The sequence below is a fragment of the Dermacentor albipictus genome, chromosome 1, assembly GCF_038994185.2.
Source record: "Dermacentor albipictus isolate Rhodes 1998 colony chromosome 1, USDA_Dalb.pri_finalv2, whole genome shotgun sequence".
NCBI classification, from domain to species: domain Eukaryota; kingdom Metazoa; phylum Arthropoda; class Arachnida; order Ixodida; family Ixodidae; genus Dermacentor; species Dermacentor albipictus.
In genome coordinates this window covers 487,863,139-487,883,071 of record NC_091821.1, presented here as the reverse complement: position 1 = coordinate 487,883,071, position 19,933 = coordinate 487,863,139, and the positions used below count along the sequence as shown (strand labels likewise).

The 19,933-nt window shown below is 48.3% G+C and overlaps 1 protein-coding gene across 1 annotated transcript in view; it reads left to right on the top strand.

Moving 5' to 3' along the window:
• LOC135912715 (glycerol kinase 5) overlaps window positions 1-19,933 on the top strand; it is a 200,486-nt gene that overhangs the window by 137,450 nt on the left and 43,103 nt on the right. The window contains exons 8-11 of the mRNA XM_065445237.1: window positions 22-159; window positions 13,842-13,915; window positions 14,686-14,746; window positions 16,586-16,712. Coding sequence (XP_065301309.1) covers window positions 22-159; window positions 13,842-13,915; window positions 14,686-14,746; window positions 16,586-16,712 — 400 coding nt within the window. The remainder of the gene's footprint in view (window positions 1-21; window positions 160-13,841; window positions 13,916-14,685; window positions 14,747-16,585; window positions 16,713-19,933) is intronic.

Sequence of the window (19,933 nt, the reverse complement as noted above, 5' to 3'; positions counted from 1 at the left end):
TCGCCCTGCCTGCGCGCGCAGCTGCGAGAGGGCGCCCGCAAGGGCCACGTCGTCATGGGCACCGTGGACAGCTTCCTGCTGTGGCGGCTGACCGGAGGCCGTGTGCACGCCACTGACCCGTCCAACGCCTGCATCACCGGCCTCTTCGACCCTTTCACGGTGAGTCTCCTGCAGCTCCCCGTTTGCACCGAGAGAAAGGACTCCTCCTCTAGCAATGTGAAAGTGAACACTCAAATGGCTTTCGAGAAGCAGTAGCGGCTCAACACCTATGCCCGCATAAGAATGCCTAGCTAGGCAAAAGATTTAACGGAAGCGCTACTTGCTAGGCCCTGATTCATACAACCAGCAAACGCCGCATTCGATCACTCTCACGTCACCGGTGCGTGGCGTTTTTCTTCCAAAATGGGATGGCGGTAGCCCTGGACTTTAGAAAGAACACTTTTAGCGTCTTTAGAAAGACACTTCTAGTGTCTAGCGAGTACTAACTGCAGAGGAAAGGAAACAAGCACTGGCATAAGCTATACTGCCTGGATATCGTGACCGCTACAATCGCTACAATGTCCTCCATTTCTCATCCAGCCCACCTATGAGCCTCGTGATCCCGTATGGTGGCGCTGCTGCTCCGTAACGCTCAGCGCCGCCTCCACGACGTGGCGCGCATATTCTCGTCGCAACCTCACGCGCTGCGCTCCTGGCACAAAACAGCGTGATTATTTGGGTAATAAAAGACAAACAAAAGCTTGCAGTTTGCTGCTTGACGAAGATTTGTTCACCCATGGGCAATATCCGAGTCGTGAAAGAAGGCGCTTACTGCAGCACCTTAGGTGGTGACGGCGCCGGCTACTGTTGTGTGCCACTTGCTTATCTTCTTGTGCCTTCCACAGCTGTGCTTGGAGGTGAGCAATGTAATGCTACCGGAGAGTCGTGCTGCTACTTAAGGTTTGCATGTATACGGCAGTTCAAACGAATAATTTTTTTCAGAGGTCGCTCCCTGCTGTCGGCAGCGTCTCCATTTTGCAATCACCAATGGCACGCACTGTATCCTTTCGTGTACCTTCATGCACTGAAATGGCTCCTAAGTGAATGAAACCTAGTATAACGCCTGATACTTATTTCCTTTATTTTATATGTAGAAAGAAATCCGCCAAGTGATCTGGCAGGAATCAGGTTAAAGTCTTATGCAGACCTTGCATGATGCCAAGTTTCTCGGGATGCAGACGAACTCACTAGTGGAAAGGGAGGGCACGTTTCTGCGAATGCGTTCGGCAATAGTTTATGGAATACACACTATTTTAGGTCTTCGTTGCTGTTGAGCTTGTAAATGACATTGTTCTCCCCTTCTGATTCCAAACCACATTTATTTGTTTCTCTGCGGCAATTTTTTCATGAGTAGTGACGTCATGTCATATACTGCCCGAGTTTACATACGCAAAAAATGAGTAATAATGTATCGAAGAGCAACTTATGCTTATGGCCAAGAAAATGGCACATTTTACGGCAACTTAAGGCAAAGAAAATGAATCAGATGCAAGTCACCCGTTTGCTGCATTACGCGGCTGATGCGGGAGAGATCTACCGGAAAGAGGTCAGAAATGGGAGAGATCTACCTTCATTCGGTTCTCATATAAACCTTTTATTTGCTTTCACGCACCCCAATATCTCTTGGTAGTATTAGCGGTGCTACCTCGACGGCAGTCCTATACGATAATACGGTAATTCGTGAAATTACACAGTGCCATTTTAACAATGAAAGTGGCAACGCACGCCAAGATTCGTTTCTAGCTAATAATACCGCATGCTGAAATCTCTATACATAAGTGGCAAACACCGGCTCGTCAATTTTATTCATATTAATCCTTGTAAAAACATAGGATCGGCTGAGAGCCGTATTTCTTTGCCGCATACGTCATGCCACTAATGTGTGGCACTCTCTTAAGGGTATTTCTGCGACTTCCTGAAAATTTGCGCGGTGGCCGTGCCTCTCTAACGTTTTCTGGGCATAGCAATTTTATGGACACTCCAAGCGCATTTCTGCCATCGGCGTCGCTGTGAGGTTCTGCATAAATTCCAAGCGCGATAACACCATCGTCGCGTGCCCTACGCTGTATAGACGTCCGCACGCCAAGTTTCATCTTAGACACCAGTGCTCGTTTCTCCACTGGCGGAACAATTTCACCTCAAACGGGTGCACATTTCCGCCGCTTCCCTTCAAGGTCGTGCACGTGTTCTGTTCGCGCTGCGCGCGAAATGTATCTTGTTTGCGACGGCGCCTCTTCGAATGACTGTAAATTATTATTGTGTTGTTAACTGCGATAGCAATGTAAACTTGAAAGGGTTGATGCCACCAGTGAAATTCTGCTGATTCACAAGAAAATGGTACGGCAAAAAGCAGACGACAGACATGGATTACTGCGGTGCGCCGAACCAAGTAAACAACTCGCAAATGAAGCGATCTCGTTCATTGATCACTCGTGAGTGTGTGACGGTCTTTACATACAAGCCACATGAATTTCATTATTGCTGGGTACATAATCCTTTTATTCAAACAAAAACTTTCAGTTTTTCGACCAGCGCTTGTCCTGTCTTCTTTCTTGTGTTTCGTTTGTGTGTGCGCTGCCCAAGAAATGGAAACCACTTCTGTTGCATGAGCTAAAAGTGGCTGAAGTTCACAAGTGCCGAGAAATTGAATATGTGCACGATGCATTGAACATGACCGGAGTTCATTCCTGCATCACCACTGCACCGATCAATTGAGGACGATACGCGGCCTCGCCTTGGTCGCGCCGGCATTGCTGAAGCAGAAATGATTACTAATACTTGCAAATTCCATCTCTTGAGCAGTGTTAAAAAATGGTCAAGCTATTTACATTGCTACCTCTATTCTATATTGTAGCGTACGTAGTAGTTAAAGTTGTGTGCGCATGTCGTACTTGTGCTATGCAGCGATATATTTTGTTTATTTCTACACAGTGTCGATGAAAGTCTGTTGTCGTCATCAGAGACAACATGGATTTGTACCAAACATTTTGTGGGAAACTGCAAAAATGATTTTAGCTAACATGCATCGTTTGTGTCCACGATTTTTCCGGCGGCACATACGATGTCGTTTCCAATTACCTGATCAGTGTCATTTACATGGCTAAGCAGATGCTGCCCTTTTGCCGCATTGCAGCCATGAAAATAACCGTCAAGCATACCGATCTTCTTAAAGGCAAAAATAAGCGTGTACATTGTCCTTCGAATAGAATGTCCATGCACAGACATATTAAAGAACCCCAGGTGGTCCAAATTTCCAGAGACCTCCACTACGGCGTGCCTCATAACCAGAAAGTGGTTTTGGCACGTCATCATCATCATCGTCATCATCATAATCATCAGCCTGGTTACGCCCACTGCAGGGCAAAGGCCTCTCCCATATCTCTCCAAGAACCCCGGTCATGTACTAATTGTGGCCATTGTGGCACGTAAAACCCCATAATTTAATTTTGAGAGATGGGAGAGGCGTACACCCGCTAGTTGAATTTTGCCTCGCATGCGGCGCTCGGCGGTGCCGTTCTTGTCTATAGACGACCGCACGCCAAGTTTCATCCTAGACGCCAGCGCTCGTTTCTCCCCTGGCGGAGCGATTTCATCTCCAGCGGGGGTTTCCGTCGCCGCTTCCCTTCACGGTCGCGCCCGCGTTCAGTTCGCGCTGCGCGCGAAACGTCTCCTGTTTGCGACGGCACCTCTTCGGATGACCGGAAATTATTATTGTGTTGTTAACTGTCACGACAGCAATGTAAACATGAAAAGGTTGATGCCACCAGTGAAATTCTGCCGATTCACAAGAAAATGGTACGAAAGAAGCAGACGACAGACATGGATTACTGCGGTGCGCCGAGCGAAGTAAACATCTGGCAAACGAAGCGAGCTCGTTCATTGATCCCTCCTGAGTGTATGACGGTTTCTATATGTAACCCACGTGAAATTAATAATTACTCGGTACATAATCCTTTTATTCATATAAAAATTTTAAGTTAAACGAGCGCTTGTCCTGTCTTCTTTCTCGTGTTTCGTTTGTGTGTGCGCTGTCTAAGAATGGAAACCACGTCTGTTGTATGCGCTAGCAGTGGCCGAAGTTCACGCGTTCCGAGAAATTCAATATGTGCATGATGCATTGAACATGACCGGAGTTCATTCCCGCTTCACCACTGCACCGATCGATTGGGGTACTGGACGATACACACCCGCGTCTTGGTCGCGCCGGCATTGCTGAAGCAGGAATGATTAATAATACTTTCAACTTCCGTCTCTTGAGTACTGTTAAAAAATGACCAAGCTGTCTACATTGCTGCCTCTATTCCATATTGTAGAGGACGTACTAGTTAAAGTTGTGTGCGCATGTCGTACTTGTGCTATGCAGCGATATATCTTGTTTATTTCCGCACAGTGTCGATAGAAGTCCGTTGTCGCCATCAGAGACAACACGGATTTGTAGCAAACATAATGTGAGAAACTGCAAAAATGACTTTAGCTCGTTGGTGCTGTATGTATGTGCCGCATCGTATGTGCTGACGATTTTTCCGGCGGCACATACGATGTCGTTTCCAATTACCTGCTCAGCGTCCCTTACATGGTTAAGCAGACGCTGCCCTTTCGCCGCATTGCAGCCATAAAAATAATCGTGAAGCGTACCGATCTTCTTAAAGGCAAATATAGCGTGTGCAGCTTGTTTCACACTAGGGGGAAAACTCGGAACGTATTGCGTCGCGATGCGGCAAGCAATGAGTCGTGCGGCGGCAGCAGCTCGAGCAGGCGCACAGGCCTGAGGGGCAGTGTCGTGATCTGCGTCGTCTGCTACGGCGGCGCGCGCTGGCCGCATTTTCAGGAAGCGTGGTACTGTCAGGGGCAGTGCACCGATTTCATCGGTACTGCAGGAACTGAGCTGATAGTCTTTACTAAACGTTGTGCGTCGCCCCACTCTGATCCTTCATTGGCGATAATGGAGTTCCACAAACTTCTTTTGACAACATGGTTCATTTGTTCTTTCGAAAGTCCGGAGTACTGAGCGTGTGCACGTATATTTCTTCACTGTGTGTGCTACCGTAATGAGCAGCGACAAAACGCACCAAGATGTGCGCGCAACGTGCTCAGTCTTTGTTTGACTCGAAAGGAAAACAAAGCACTCAACAATAGGAGTGGAACACGGTGAAACAAACGGACACGATTAAATGAACGTTTTAGGTTCAGACAATGAGCTGGAAGTGATTTTTCTCGACAATCATTCGCTACACCAGAAAGATCCTGCCCGCCGGTGGGGAATTGGACACGTCACGCTCGGAACTTCAGTTAGTATCTCGTCATGTCCCCAGCGGCAGCGATGACAGCGCTCATCCTGGAAAGCAGTGAAGTGTAGAATGACTTGATCAGGGATGTGTTCATTCGCTGCACGTCTCAGTCGCTGACGACGGTGGATCGAAGCCTATCCTCGGGCGACTGATAGAGGGGATGTTGCGCCAGCGATACTTTCAACGAGCCCCAGACATTTTTAAATGATGTTGGCGCCCGGGGATTGAGGCGGCCGCTCCAAGAGAGTGACTGCGCGCTCTTCTAGCAGTTCTTGCACAGCACGAGCAGTGTGGATCGGCGTCCTATCGCGTTAGAATATATATAGTCGCCTTCCAGAAACGCGCCGTCAAGAATGTGTGGAATCAGTACGTCGTCTATGACTGCCATGCAGCGATGAACTTACATTCGAGGCGTATCAGTGGGCGTCGCGCAACGCTTAGCAAAGAATATCGGCTGCTTTCACGCAGTAACGATGTGATCAGCGCCCTGCACCTGACAGTAGAACGTTTCTCGACAATGCGGCCAGCGTGCGCCGCCGTAGCAGACGACGCCGTTCAAGATCCCGCCCCTCGAGCATCTGCGCGAGCTGCTGCCGCCGCTTGACTCAAGCGCTCGCCGCATCGCGATGCAATGCGCTTCGAGTTTTCCCCTAAATGTGAGAGAGACTGTACACCGCCCTTCGAAAGAAATGTCCACGCGCACACACCGCGCGCGGCGCGAAACGTGCGCAAACACGCGCAGTGCAGGGGGCAATCAAGGCGGCGCGAACGAGATGGGAGAGGGGTACCACCGGCTAATAGAATTTTGCTCCGCATGCGGCGCTCTCAACGCCGGCGCAGCAGCGCCGCTCTCGGTGCCGTTCTTGTCTATAGACGAGAAAACCATGGCCAGGCGGCGCTACTGCGCTTCCTGACAGCGCCCCCAATGTGGATGCGTCAAGCCGCGCGGTCGCGCCGTGGCGCAGTCTGCGCTTTGTTTACATTGTGTTGTCCGCGCTTTTCTTCGCTGCTCGTGCTCACGGCGCTCCGTTTTCGACGGCGGCAGATCGCCTGCTTGCGCAACAGCGATGCAAAGCTTGCCGTGCGGTTTCAAGAAGGCTGCCGACGCCGACAGCTTTTTTTCGTGGCGGCAACCTCACGATAGGGGAGCGTCTGCTTCCGAACGTGTACGGCGTTTAACAAATTGTGGACGGTGATGTGATAGTGAAAGCCAAGTGCGTGTCGCAGGTGTCCGACAAGATCGTAGACGACGTCGAGTTAGAGGTACGCACCATGTTCAGAAATTTAGTCACTTTTATTTCAACTACAACATAAGTCACACTGGCAGCAGGAACTTCTGTTGTCATACTACTCGATGACTGCAGATCCATTGGGCTGCTTCTTGACGGTTGCGTCACTTCACGAAGGCATGTTCTGGAGTCTGTTTCACACGTGTCTTGCTGCTGCTCAAGAGCTGCGTCGCTGCAGTAGAAAAGCACATGCCCCTGTGGTGCTGGCTGCTGAAGACTGTTGTGATTGCCATTGGTCTGTTTGGCGCCGCTTCCATCTGCATCGCATATGAATGAAGCAGTATGTGTGCCTATTTGTTGTGGGGATTAAATTACTCCCAATATTATGTTTGCAAAGGTAACGTTCCTGTGATTGTGTGCATATATTATTCTACAAGAGTGGTGCCACTACAACTTATGATACTTGTACACTTAGATACTTAGAAAGCATGGGCAAACAACAAACATAACGCGCACCTCTCGAGCGGCTGCTTTCCGATCTGCCGCTTCCCGACGCACGCGACGACCGCGGCTTGCATTAAATACGGTCTGCTACCACACAAAAGTAGCGCGCGGCCCCTTTCGTTACCTGCACAACTAGTAATTTAAGTTGCAGCGTTTGAAAAAGGGAAATAATTCTCTCGAGCTCGTCCATGCCGATCGCGAGGGAAGGCACAGTGCAATCAAATAAATTCGGGGGTTCTAAGTGCCAAAACCATGCCAAAACCACGAAATCATTATGAGGCCCGCTGTAATGGGGAGTCTCAGGAATAATTTTAACATCTGGGGGTTCTTTGACGTGCACAAAAATCAAAGCACACGGTAACAAGGGTATTCTTGCGTATTGCCCCTATCGAAATGCGGCCGCCGTGGCTGGGAATCGAGCACGCATCGTAGAGCTTAGCGGCGCAACACGCCTGCATTTACCGCTAACAAACGGCGGATGCCACCAAAATTCAACAACGCGACACGACTAAACAAACGGCCGTGCACTAAAAACAGGTATACGACTATTCCGCTTTCAAGATATTACACGCGAATGCAAAAGTATGAGACTTACTTGACTCGGCGCACTGCAGTTATCCATGCTTGTCGTCTGTTGTTCTCGTACCACTTCCCAGGAAATCTGTAGAACTTCATGGGAGGCGTACGACCTTTCGTGTTTTCGAGGCTGCTGTGGCAATCAACAACACATCAGTATTGCGTGCCACCTTTCCTGGCTGATGAGGTCGCACTCGGCATCGCAAAAACCACGCGCACGAGCGCTCCCGCCGTACAGAACACGGGCGCGCGCTAGCGCAGCGACGACCCTCCAAACTTCCATCGGTCCGCTAGGGGAGCATTCGGCGCTGGTGCCGCGCGGGCAAACTTTAGGTTGCCTCGTCTATACGCGAGTGAAAGCGTGCGAGAGCACGCGCGCTCTCACTCCGCGCGAAAAAGCGAAAAGCCCGCGCGAAAGGGCCGAATATGAAAAGGAAGCGCGCCACCTTCTCTCGCGCGCGAGGCACCGGAGGGAGGGGAGGGAGGGGCGGCGTTCTTTCCGGCTGCAACTGCGCATGTGGCGGCTGCGCGCGGTCACGCGGCCATGGGCCGAATCTTATAACGGTTCGGTTGGGGAACCGTTCCTTTGGCCTCACCTGATTGGCCAAAATATTTATTACGTCACAGGTCGTCAGAGGCAGCGGGGCGCTATCGCAATTTTCGAATACGTCACGCATCTGTCAATCATCTTCAAAGCGAACCGGTCGTAGGAACCGGCGAAGGGGTAGTCCGCTTTGGGTTCCGTTGCTGTGGCTTGGCTTTGGCTTGTGACCCTGGCCGCGCGCGCCGGTCGCGCGACCCCGGAGACACGCGGGCGTCGCGCGCGCGTGCGTTGGTTGCTTCGGACGCTATTACTTGCCTTCGTCGTCTGCTTGGCGTTCCTCTTTCGGTGTCGACCACGGCTGGAAGCGCGATACGCGTTCGAAGAAGTGACGGATAATGAGTTGCACCGCCCTTGCTGGCTTTCTAAGTAAACCTTTTGCAGGCTACGCTATCAAATGTAGGGGACTCAGGTGCAAGCGTACGAGTGGCCATTCCACGCAGAGGAAGGAATATTGCGCGCTGCGGTTCATCGCCACTGACCTGCAGCTCCCAGAGGTCGGTCGGACGTGAAGCATTCATCGGAATGACCTAGATCTCTGCTGCCGACACCGTCCACAAAGTTGCTCTCGCAATTACTGTATTGGCCGGTTGAAGGGCTGGGTCAGCTTTCCCGTGACCTCAGCTTCAAAGCTAATGCCAAGGAGATATTTGCATGGTGAGATCGAATTCTCAGTGCTATCGCCAGCGTGAATAGCTTGCAGATCGCCGTTCAGCAGTCAGAAGGGTTCAACCTAGGCTGGTTCAGCACTTCCATCGTTCGGCTGATAAAACTATACAGTCAGGACGGGAAGATATTGTGGAGATCTCTTATTTGCATGGCTGCCTTTTTTTTCTGGTTCGGGAGTGCCGCACTTTGTTACTCAATTTTACGGCACAGCGCGCACCGTCAGCACCACACTATTCGATTTGACTTCGCGCAGGCAATGCAGGGCCCGTGTATCGTAATGTTCGATTTCAAGTTCCATTGCTTTTATCACGCGACGCGCTGTGGGGCTTATCGCAGGGACAGCGGCAGCGCGGCGGTGAGCGAGTCATGTCCGAGCCGATGACGAAGGGTGAAAAAAGATGGAAAATTGATATAGTCGGCTAGTAAAGGTGTCCCTAAGAACCAGCTCGCGGTTTTGTCGCGCTCGCTACTTGAGAAGTGCCGGCAGTGCGTTCCTGTTGCGTGCATCCTGCGAGCTCCTGGTAGCAGACGACATGGCGCTGCGCTCTGCCAACTCATTTACGCTTGCGATACCGCCTGTCGGCTGAGAATAAAAAAGAATGACATTAATAAATTACTTCTGCATTGCGTAAACGCCCGGCACCACACGTTTATACTTCAGAACTTGGCGTATAATATTAAATTTATATTTTACATTTGTTTAGCAAGCAGAAACATTCTGCAATTCCTCGATTAGCTCGTCATATAGTGACGTACACTTCAGAGGTGGCACCCTCTCATCTATTGGTCGCGTCCTCCCCTTCTTGCACCGCCGGCTTGGGAGTGGCACATCAAGTGACGTAAGTGGCGAAGCGAACGGTTCGTATTCCGAACCGTTATAAGATTCGGCCCCATATATCTTGACAGCCACGGACGAAGGAAACTAAGGAGAGGCCCTGACGTCACTCGTTGTGAAGCTAAAGCGAAGCCGGAAGTTGGCGTTTCTCATGGCGTTGCTCCGCCTATCGGGTCAGCTCTCCTCTCTTGTTTACATTTCTCGCGAAACCACACCACGCTACGCGCAACCGTGCTGCTCGGACCCGCGCGCTCCGCAGCAATACTAAGCAACCGTTAGCACGTTAGCATGATTCCGCGAAAAAGGGCAAAATTTCCCGCGGATATTTCTTCGTCCGTAGCCATTGCCGTGGCGCGCTACATTGCGTACAGCGTTGCATGCGCGTTCACTTCACGAATTTTAGTGCCACCTGTCCCACATGGCCACAGCAACATCCGGGAGAGCACGGGAGAGCGCAACAAAACACGAAGACCAACGCAAACCTGCCCGCACGGCGCCTTTGCCACGGTACGAAACCTACGGAGCAACACGTGTGAGCGTACAGAACCAAAACAAAGCCGCCACTGTGGCCCGAAAGGCGTGGCCGCTACGGCAAAGAAATTAAAAATCAGCAAAAAAGAGAACGTACTACGTCACTTCCTCCACACTTTTATCCTAGTGCGCGGAGGGGGTAGGGCCTTTCCTCAGTTTCCTTTCTCCATGTTGACAGCAATCTGCGTTGAGGGCAGAGTCTAGGTGCATTGGGTGCTCGTAGCATTGTGCGTGCTGTGTGTCTTCGACGCTCGCTTTGCGTTGAAGCGATAGACAGCACGAATGTCACTTCGGTCACTGCTGCTGCTGCCGCGTTTCTTCACGCCTGTGTTTTGACAGCAAGGGTGCACAGTCATCGAGTGTGACGTGTTCATGTTTGCTGCGCGCGCTGACACCATGCTTAATAATTTAGTTAGTAAGCGAATGCTTGCAAGTTGATACGGCCGATAAAAGTACTACCTTACTTCGTATAGGTGTCTCCTAATTTACTATCGCAATCGACGCTTCGCTCTTCGGGCGAAACTGCGCCTTTTTATACCTGTTTTAATGCGCCTAGCATTCTTTGCCAGATTCAGCTGTTCTGCACCATACCTTGTTAGCTGTCTATTTAGCTTCTTACGTTAACCCAATGGCTGAAGTTGTCTAATAGCTTGGGTCACTAGGTTTGTGCTCGTGGTCGTGATGCCATCGTGGTAGTTGTATCGCCGCCATTCCAGCTTTTCCAGCTGACTGGCATCATGCCGTCATCGTCACACCATCGTCGTCGTACAGTCATCGTGCATTTATTGCAACACCAACGTCGTGATGCCATCATGGCAGTTCAGTTGCCATTGTAGCCTCGTCATCCCATTCTCGTCACGTCGACGTCGTCACGCCATCATCGCCAAGCTGTTTTACTGTCGTCATGACTTCAGTAACGTCATCCCATCGTCGTCATGCCTTCGTACTCGCACAACCATCATTCCATCGACGTCAATCATTCGTCATTGCTGTCGTCAGCCGCGATCATGCATCCGTTGTCAGATCGTCGTCGTCATGCTGTCCTCGTAGTGCGATCGTCACCACACCAGCTTCGTCATACCGTTGTTGTCAAACCATAATCTTCACACAAGCTTCATGATACAGCCGTCGTCATACCATCATCCTCGTACATTCGTTGTCATCCCATTGTCCTCATATCGCTGACATGCTATCATCGTTCTGCTGTCGTCATCATGCATTCATTATCTTACCATCGGCGCGATGAGATCGCGGTCATACCATCGTCGCAATCCATCTTTGACATCGGACCCTCGCCATACCTATGTCGCCATATCATCATCATCACGCTGCCGTTATACCATCGCCACGCCTTTAGTAACTTCATCCCATTGTCGTCATATCGTCATTTTGATACCGCCTTCGTCGATCCACCATTCCTTGTGCGTAAGTGTATCATAATCATGTTGTCCTTATTCAATCGTGATTATACCGCCATTGCCATGCCATCATAGTCATTGCGTCGTCGTCATGCATCCGTCGTCACATCGCCACCTTCATGCCGTCGTGATCGCGCCATCGTCGTTATTCCCGCTTCGTCACCCAGGTGTCGTCGCATTATCATCGTCATCGCGCTATCGTCTTTGTACACTCCCTGTTATCTCATTGTCTTCATGTCGCTGTTGTCACACTGTCGTCGTTGTACAATCGATATCACTTAGGAATCGACATCTCATTGTTGTCACGCCGTTCTCTTTATACCGCCTTCACCGTTCCATCGACGTCATGCCTCCATCGTCATTCCATCGTTGTCAATATGATGACGTCATACAGTAGTCGTCATGCCTACAATTGCATGGACGACCTTGTCAAGCGAATGTCAGCAAATTGGGACGATACTGGACAGTAGTGCATATGGTCGAAGCGACGCACACAGTCTCAGAGTGATCCTACACAGGTTAAATAAGCATGACTTCAGGAATACAGTATCGCTACATTGGTTGAATGCTAATCGCATTACCGTCTACAGTAATCGTGAGATGAGTACAGTCGTATTTTAGAAGGATTAGCGCCAAAACAATGTAGCGCCACCAATTTATGTTCGCTATTCTGTTCGCTTTGCTCAGCAAAGGGTCATTCTTAGCGCCATGCGCTTGCATGCTTTGAGACGATTGGTTCGTACTGCTCCGCGCCGTCGATAGCGTCAATTGTTCCGTTCAAAGCTGAAGTGCATGTGGCCCATACTCAGGCACTTCTGGAAGTTCCGTGCGACTGTATTCATCAACTGCTCGAAATTTCATGCAGCGCAACACACGGAAGTGCGGGAACTTGTTTGTTGTTTAGCCACATTATCAAAATCGGAATAGAATTTGATTGATATATATATATATATATATATATATATATATATATATATATATATATATATATATTAAAAAGAAAAGAAATGGAACTTATAACGATAAAAACAAATTAGAAAGACAGCAATTGTGCATGCATACTACAACGCCAATTGAAAACGCAATTATGCAACAAGATTAATCGGCGAAATTAAGAAAAGATGAGTAATTTGAACAGAAAAACAGTACAATTTAACAATACCGTGCGTAATTATAAGCAAAGTATAAGATACTGCAGCATTCAACAATGACAATGCTAATGCATACATCATGTAGTACGTACATAAAAGGTTAAGTAGGATTCGATTGATACAAAACGAACTTTATGAATCCTGTAGTAAAGTGTAGCATCAATAATTTAAAACGAATGGTAATGAATCACATGAAAAAAGATAGTTGGAACGAACAACATTCAGTAGCCAGCGCTGCCAGCTCACAATGAAGATGGGAAATTTTACGCCTAAAGGAGAAGCCCAGGCAGCCAGCGCCGTCACTCACGTGCGACCGTGTTTGCGGAAACCCGCAAATATGGGCACATTTAGTGAAGCTTTCTCCGGAGGTTTAGATGCTCTAATCGGTGGTCGCGCTTTGTCGCGCCATCTGTGAGGACGGTCCGTTGCCGAGAATGGTTGTGGGATGCATTTGTCATCGTGATCGCGAGGAAAGACTGGTCTGCGTGTTTTTTTTCTTCCATCTAGCCGGCTGACGAAAGCTTTGTTTGCAAATATTCCTGCAGTGCGTGAAATCTGCAATGAAAATACTTTGCTTGAAGGTATTTCATAAACTGCTGAATTGAATCTTTGGTTCATTTAAAAGGTAATGTAATGCATTGTGCTTGATAAACAATCAGTTAGGCTCAAGTAGATACTGTCAAAATGCATGGCGGTCGTCGGCAGCATCTCCAGCCGATTGCTCGTGTTTTCTCCGCCTGTCTAAGCGTCCGTACATGGTACGGCTGGCTTCTAGTATTCTATTCCTGACCCTCGGTTAACCCCACTCTTCTCGTTCTAGTATTCAAGTAATATAATTTAACAGTAAATCTTTACTTATTATTTCACCTTAGTGTACATTCAATAAATGCAGCAGCACCTTTTTGTATGAACTTGCAGTAATTCCTAACAGTAGGTACTGTTCAGCGATGCCTCACGTTTTCGTAGATGCTGCAGCATGACCTCTCCTTTTGGATTCCAGATGGAGTGGTCCCACATGATCACAAATATGCTGGACATTCCTGTCAGCATGTTGCCCAAGGTTCTCAACACAAGGTACTGTGCTTGCATGAGAAACGTAGCCACACATGCTACTTGTTTCAAGCCCTTAGCAGCGGCCTTGGAAGGCTTCTGACTGTACTGCCAAGTATTCCATTCCGTGAACTGACACTAGTTTTGTAAGACCTCAGAAAGGAATTGGTTTGGGCATGTTGGTTATTCGTCGTAATGCAAGTAACATAGCGTAGTAAGGATGATGGACAAATCGACATAGGACAAGCGCTTTCAACTATGATTTTATTGCAGATCCTGAGCATATACAGCATACACACCCATCCGAATACGCAGAGATGAAGGTACACTGCCACCTGCAGACTGTGTTGAGAATTCAGGCTCTTCCTTTGATGAAGCCACTAACCGCCAACTGCCGCCATCGTCTGCCCGTGCATTTTCGGTTGTTTCTGCGATTTCTCTGGTTAAGCTATTGCGATGGCTTTACAGCGAAACCTCTCCCCTTTGTAAGGTTGCGTTGTTGCATACACTGCATGCAACAAAGTGAAGGGTGCCATGCCTCGTGGTAAATGTTTCCTAGAAAATATGGCAGTGCCGGCTGAACGATTTTATGTGATTAACAGGCGAGTTACACGTCTTCGTGCATGGGTCTAGTATGCCAATGGCTTAAACTTCAGGTTACGGTGTGGTCAGCAGGCTTCCGTCTCCTCTCTGTCAATCTCTCTTTCTCTCTCAGTAGACCTTACTGCATTTTACATTGCCCAGCTGTGCACTATGATGGCTTATCTCCATCTTGTCTGTCACTGTCGTTGCAGTGGCGTGTTCGGCATGACGGATCCCGAAATCCTGGGCGCCGAGATTCCCATCGCTTGCCTGGTGAGTCGATCGAGATTATTTGCGTCAAGTTTTATCTATTAGCACCCATACATGCAAGTGCTGGAGTAGTGCTGGAACGAGTGGTTCTCGGTATTTTTTTTGTTTGCCCTGTAAAGAAGGAAGGAATGAAAGCTTACGTGTAGGCTTCTTGGCCATTGACGCACAGCTCCCCTGCGCACGTAATGCACAAGGAAGTATGATCACACGCATGAACAAACGCACAAGCACAAACACATGCACATATGCACGAAGATTGGGCGGGGAACAAATTACAACTGTTTGAGGCTAGACTACGGACGAGCGGTAATGGCAGCGCATTATTCAGTTTCGGTATCGTAAACGTCTACCATTGTGAGTATATCGAGACGCATTCACTCGTATTTCAAACGGGGTAGTTAGCACGGAGGCCGCTTTAAATCTTTGGTTTCTGAAACTGCGCTTCTTACACGGCTTGAAATTTCGTTGTAGTTGACCTTGAAAAGGCAAAGAGAATGGCATCGAGGGTCGTACTGGAGTATTATTGTAGGCAATATTTACACTAACAGCGCGAACATAAAGCTTGGATGCCAGAGAAGAGAAAGGGCAAACACGGCACTGACATGAGTTTAGTGACTTTTCGAAAGAGATGCTTTTTATGCAATTCACGAAAAAATTACAAAAAAGGAAACGCGTTACAATTGAAAAGAAAATAAAGCTTAAACATCTAACCGATGTGAAGAAAATCGGCACAGAAAGCACCAAAATTTTAATGTGATACACGTACATATGTGGTGCTTTCCATGTTTCAAATTAAAAAAAACTCCCATTCTTTCTCAGATAAAACTTACCGTGGTGGCATAGGAGCTAAGGTGCTGCATTGCTAAGTACGAGGTCGCAGGATCGAATCCTCCCAGCTGCAGCGGCCGCACTTTTTTGGGGGGCGAAATGCAGAAACATCTACGTGTCCCATGCATTGGGGGCACGTTAAGATGCCCAGGTGGTCAAAATTATTCCGGTGTCCCCCACTACCTATATTACGTGCATACACATCGCTTGTGCCCGTCATCACCTTTCCTCCATCTAATGTGCATAGCGTATGTGCACGCAAGCCACGGCTGTCATTTCAATATTTCTAATAGCGGTCTTTCTGAAGGCCAGCGAACCATTATAGCTTTATCTCGTTGTTTTGTCTGCCAAGTTTCCTTATATTCCATCAGCTTTTCCCCGTTCTTCGACCTGCGCCAGTGATGGCAATAAGTATCGAGTTCTGCCACCCGGTGGTGCGCAAAGTGCACTTAACATATACCGTAATTGTAAGTTAACTCTGTAAGAAAATCGCATAGGTACATTAACCACATATCCACTATTCCCGCTTAATCGTATGCGATCTTATATAGAGCCTGATGTCAGATTGTTCGATACTTGGCATGCGCCACATGTGAGACTAGTTGACAGGATGTCTTCGCCGAGTTAATCTCTGACACATAATGACATGCTGTGCATTCTGATAGCAGGAGGACATATTGTCGCTTTGATGTGGGTTAAGTGGTTGACAATGCATAACAATACGGATGGGGCATTACTTCCGCAAATTTTTTTTCACGTACTCGCACACGTGCAAATAACTTTTAATGCAGCAGCAAATTGGTACAAAGGAGCCTTTGTAGAAAAAGCAAAGCGTATTTCCAGGTGTATCTGCATTGACAATACAGTGTATCGCGACATTGATTCAATGCCAGTCGCATTAGCATCAACATTCATCGTGGGATGGGTTCTGCGGGAACATTTTTGTTTAAAATTTGCGGCTGCACTCGGTAAGCTGCTCTGTGTGCCGCTTGTGCAAGTGGTTGTGCGACGCAGGCTGGTGACCAGCAGGCGTCGGCGTTCGGCGAGTGCTGCTTCCAGGCGGGAGACGTCAAGTGCACCATGGGCACAGGAACCTTCTTCAACGCCAACACGGCAGACCAGCCGCTCGCGTCCACCGCGGGTGAGGACTCGGGCTGCGTCGGATGGACGTCGCTGCTCTTGTTTCACTGATCTCGTTGCTCGTGTCACGCCGCTGCCATAAGCTGTCCTTTCACTGCCTGTCCACTAAATGCGGATCTACAAAATGCGGTTGCATGTACAACTCTAGAAGTCTTGAAACCACGTTAAACTATATTGCTTAGAACAAGTTGCGTTGGCTGTGGGCCACAGACGGGAGTGAACCGCACGCGGGTGAGGCACTCACGGTCACGTGCACTTAGCCACGAGACCTGCATGCATGCGAGTCTAACATGCGCGTACTGTTCAGTCCGTGGGTCTACTACTGCCATTGAAACTTTGTTGTCGTGCGCTGGCCTCAGACATGTTCGGCGTGCGTCCTCTGATATGATCATGTTGGGTTTAACGTTCGAAAGTTGCACAGATACCGTAATTGAGGGCTCCGGCTTAAATTCAGCGACCTGGGGATCTTTAAAGTCTGTCTATAGACATTTTTCGAAGCGAGATAGAACGTATATAGCCTCGAACTCTGCAATTTCACTGCCGCATCGCTTTCCTCGTAGCAGTGATGTGTGCGGACCGTCTCACTTCCCAGCGCCGTCTTGCAGGGGTAGTGGTTTCAAGGCAATTTGCTGTGGTTCTAACATGTTTCATGTGTAATTATTGTAATGTAAGGTGAATCAAGGATAATAGCTATCTATGTGCTGCTTTCGGCTGCAAAAGTTGCTTCCGGACGCTAAAGATACCAGTAGCCGAACTCTGGGAAGTGCAATTTAAGCCGCGCCGTCATTTTCAGCTGTTTTAGGTGCCAGTCCGTGCGCTAAACAATTTTATGGCGCGCAGTATCAAGTTCAGTGTGAGACCAGTTCTGCTGCACTCATTTAGCTGAAAGCCTTGACGAGGAGTGCAAAATAAATGTACCAAGAAAGACACAAGTACGCATGATGGGCGCAAACTTCCACTTGTATCCCAGAAGCTATTACTGACGCTTATATATGCACAACATCAACTCGTGCCACACAAGTTTCAGAGAAAAACGATTCTCTGAAACTTGTGTGGCACGAGTTGATGTTGTGCATATATAAGTGTCAGTTTCAGAGAATCGTTTTTGCCGTTAACACGAAAAGTTTGACAACGCACTAAAACCAGTCAACTCACACTTGTCGATTTCTTTATTAAAAAATGTGCGTGCGCAATATCTTGAAATAACTTAATCTTATTGTTAACGGCAAAAACGATACTCTGTGGAACTTGTGTGTCACTGGTTTATGTTGTGCATATATAAGCGTCTGTAACCGCTTCTGCAATACAGCTGGAAGTTTGTGCCCGTCATGCGTACCTGTGTTTTTGTTGGTCCATGTTTTTTGTGCTACTCGTCAAGGTTTTCAGTTATGAACCAACTGGCCAAAACAAAAGTTTTATTGCACTCATTTCTTTGCAGTCTAGGTAGGCGTCGTCTGGGACAGTTCTCATGCATCGATTATGCAGCATTCGAGAATATGGATGCAGAGGGAAATATGACACAGCACTGTGTCTTGTTTGCGTCTACATGAGCTTATTCTTGAACGCTGCAAAAGAAGTCATGAACATGTTAACACTCCATTGTAACATTACGTTTATGTGCAGCATTTATTTTTCCGAGGCATGGCAGTGTGCGCTTGAAATATATACTTCAAATGTGTGGTTCGGCAAACCTCTGTCCTGGCGGATATCGTACTCGGTGGCTAGGTGGGCGACACAATGATTTGGCTACAGCTTCAGAGGACATGTAAGCGCTTTCGAAGCTAAGTACGCCTAATTCAACCGATGAGAGCAGCGTATACGGTGCTTATACTAGAAGCCAGGCTAGGAAATTTTTTCCCAGCTGTCCAGATTTTACGCCTAAGAATTATATCGGAATCACTGTGTCTTACTTTTTGTTATTTATTTGGCAAACACTTTGAAGAATGGCTTATCATGTTTCTGACTCAGTAATGTTCCTGGGTGCCATCACTCTCTGATCGTTTCTTTTTTTCGGTCGAATCAGTCGCAGGTGTGCTCAGTTGTGATAGGTTTGTTCTTAGTGCACACAAATCTTAGAACATTGATTTTCTGTAGTTTGTAGTAGCTTGTAGCAAAACACATTATCGCTAGTCACTCGCATGCTTTATGGACCATGACGAAGCGTTTGAATGAATAGAATTTATTGATAGGAAAGACAGAGAGGTCGACCTGAGCTAGTGCGCTCTAGTCTGCTACTCTGTACTGGGGAAGAGGGAAGGGGAGTAAAAGTATTGGCATGGATGATGATGATAAGAGAAGTGGTGAGTGCTTATGTACACGAGGCAGTTGCCTCGCTAGAGCCGCTCGTCGAGCTTGGTGTCCTGCAGAAACTTCAACAATACTTTTGTGGCACGCATTGAAATTGCAGTGTCAGGCCATGGGCCGAGAATAGCTTCCTCCGACAGTAGTTGTCTGCCAACGCTGGCTAGGAAACTGTCTAACGTCCTTCGCTCCAGCATATATGCTGGGCAGTCGCACAGTACGTGTTGCAGTGTTTCGGGCATCTGGCAGTGTACACAATCAGGGCTGTTCGATTGGCCGATGAGGTGTGCGTAGCGACGGGTGAAAGCAACGCCGAGCCGAATCCTTTGTAGCAATGATGTTTTGCTCCGTGTAAGCTTCGGGGGCAAACAGAATTTACCGTCTGGGTCAATCATACGTAGACGTCTGTGAATGTTATCAGAGTGGGCTCTGTAAGCCTTTGTAAGGTCCTGCATGAGTGCCTTGATCATGGAGTTGGTGTCAGGTCGCGAGTAGGCAATCCGTACTTCATCACATGAAGGGGAGGCCGATCTTGCCTCACTGTCAGCGAGTTCATTACCAAAAACACCACAATGGCTAGGCACCCATTGAAAGGTGATCACGTGGCCACTTAACTCGGCACTGTGATAAAGTTCGACGATTTCCAGCACGAGCAGATAGTATGGTCCTTTGTTTAAAAAGTATTTTAGCGCCTGTAGCGCTGATTTGGCATCGCACAATATTGTCCATTTATGGGGTGTCTGCGTTCTCATAAAACGGACAGCCTCCCGTATTCCCGCAAGTTCCGCTGCCGTAGACGTCGATTTGTGGTCTAATCGAAATCGTTGAGTAATACCAAGTTGTGGGATGACAAATGCGGCCGTTGTGGCAGATGGCGTGACCGAACCATCGGTATATACTTCTAGAGTCCCACTATATAAA